At 44.9% G+C, this 2,206-nt stretch overlaps 1 protein-coding gene across 1 annotated transcript; it reads left to right on the forward strand.

Annotated features, from left to right (window-relative positions):
• The first annotated feature begins 873 nt into the window (after window positions 1–873).
• LOC132607780 (uncharacterized) lies at window positions 874–1,904 on the forward strand. The gene is made up of 2 exons (XM_060321858.1): window positions 874–951; window positions 1,464–1,904. Exons 1-2 carry the CDS (start codon window positions 874–876, stop codon window positions 1,902–1,904), a joined length of 519 nt encoding a protein of 172 aa, XP_060177841.1.
• Window positions 1,905–2,206: the final 302 nt, after the last annotated feature.

Genomic DNA, 2,206 nt, shown 5'->3' on the forward strand with positions numbered 1-2,206 from the left:
TCCTAAAAATGTTTGAAGCATTGGCCAAACGGATCGGCACCAATGAGAAAAAGGTTGAAACTTACAATTCTCGAGTGGACCAGATCCCTAGGGCCCCGCAAATCTTAAGAGGGCCAGATTCCAAACGGTACCGTCAAAGGTGTTACCCTCCAAGTGCGGCCCCGAAGTTGATCCCGAAGAGGTTTAAGATGACGAACAGTCCTAAATACGATGGAAAAATGGACCCACATGAACGGTTGACTTCCTATACATGTCTCATAAAAGGAAATGATCTCGAAAAGGATGAAATTGAGTCGGTGCTGCTAAAGACGTTTGGCGAGACATTGTCCAAAGGGGCAATGACATGGTACTCTATGCTTCCTGAACATTCTGTTAACTCTTTTGAAATACCTGCAGATACTTTTATAAAGGCTCATGCTGGAGCTTGGAAGGCCCAAGCAAGGAAGGCTGATATATTCAGAATTGCCTAAAAGGAAAACGAGTTACTACGAGAGTTCGTGTCGAGAATCCAAAAGGAACGGATGCTTTTGCCCCCAGTTCCGGAGGAATGGGCAGCATAAGCTTTTACCAAGGGACTAAACCCTCAGAGCTCCGCCACCTCATTCAAACTGAAGGAGAACTTGTTAGAGTACGAGGCGGTGAAATGGGCTGATGTCCACAATAGATATGAGTCCAAAATTCGAGTGAAGGATGATCAACTCGAACTTTCACCAGGTTCGACAACCTGAAGCAAATATGCGGATAGACTAAAAAGGGTGGTCGAAACAGAGTCGAAGTCATCAAAGGATAGGTACCAACCATACGGTCAGTCAAAAAGGTCCAACTTTAGGACAAACAGGGGAAGAAGCGGTCACAATCATCACTTGGTCAGGAATGATAGGCGAAATGATCACAGTTCGGGTAACTGAGGTTTGCAATCTAGGAATGATACCGATGAGTCGTCTAACAGTGGTGAGAGCTCAAAGTTGTCCGAGTACAATTTCAATGTTGATGCTGCGATTCTCATTTTAGCTATTGGCCATATTAAGGACACGAGATGGCCAAGGCCGTTTCGGTCCGATCCTACTCAAAGGGATCCGAATGTGGTGTGCGACTATCACGGTACTCATGGTCAGCAGACTGAGGACTGTCGACAACTAAGGGATGAACTAGCCCGACTATTGAAGAATGGGCACTTGCGTGAATTCTTAAGTGACCGGTCGAAAGGAAATTGCAAAAAGAGGGAAACAAATAAGCAAGTTTAACCAGTGGAACCTTAAAACGTGATCAATATGATTATCTACGGGGTAGAAATTCCCCAAGGTCCAATGATGAAGAGGACAAAGGTCTCGGTCACTTGAGAAAAAAGAACCAGGGATTACGTACTGGAAGGATCCATTTTCTTTGGTGATGAGGACGTGAAGGGCATCACTCAACCCCACAGTGATGCTTTGGTAATTTCTGTCCTCATTAATAAATCACAGGTTAAGCGTATTTTGTTTGATCCAAGTAGTTCAGCCAATATTATCCGGTGGAAAGTGGTCGAACAACTGGGGCTGTTGGATCAAATTGTGCCGGCAGCCCGGGTTCTCAACGGGTTCAACATGGTGTGTGAAACTATGAAGGGGGAAATCACTTTGGCGGTGAATACCATCCGGACTGTTCGGAAAACGAAGTTTTACGTCATTGAGGGAGAAATGAGATACAATGCGTTGCTTGGCAGATCGTGGGTGCATGAAATGAGGGAAGTACCCTCGATGTTACACCAAATGTTGAAGTTTCCAACCTCGGAGAGGGTAAAAACGGTTCATGGGGAGCAGCCGGTGGTAAGAGAGATGTTTGTAGTAGAAGAAGCAGCTCCAACACAGAAGGAACTACCATTAAAGGTTGTGGAAGAGCTAGTCAAAGGCAAAGATGCTAAATAGAAATCACATGACTCGAGCCCAGTCAGCTCGAAGATAGAGGAAGAAACGACAAAATTTGAGGAAGATGACTTCGGTGTTCCCAGGTCGTTCGTGCTGTCGGATTATTCAGACGCAACCAAATCGACCGTGAAAGAATTAGAACAAGTCATCTTATTTGTTCATCTGCCGAATAGAAAGGTATAACTAGGCACAGGGCTGACTCCGGAGCTCAGTCAAAAATTAATTGAATTTTTTTAGGCTAACGCCAATTGTTTTGCATGGTCGCATTTAGATATGACAGGTATTCCACCGGAGATGATGAC

Source organism: Lycium barbarum, chromosome 8, assembly GCF_019175385.1.
Source record: "Lycium barbarum isolate Lr01 chromosome 8, ASM1917538v2, whole genome shotgun sequence".
NCBI lineage: Eukaryota > Viridiplantae > Streptophyta > Magnoliopsida > Solanales > Solanaceae > Lycium > Lycium barbarum.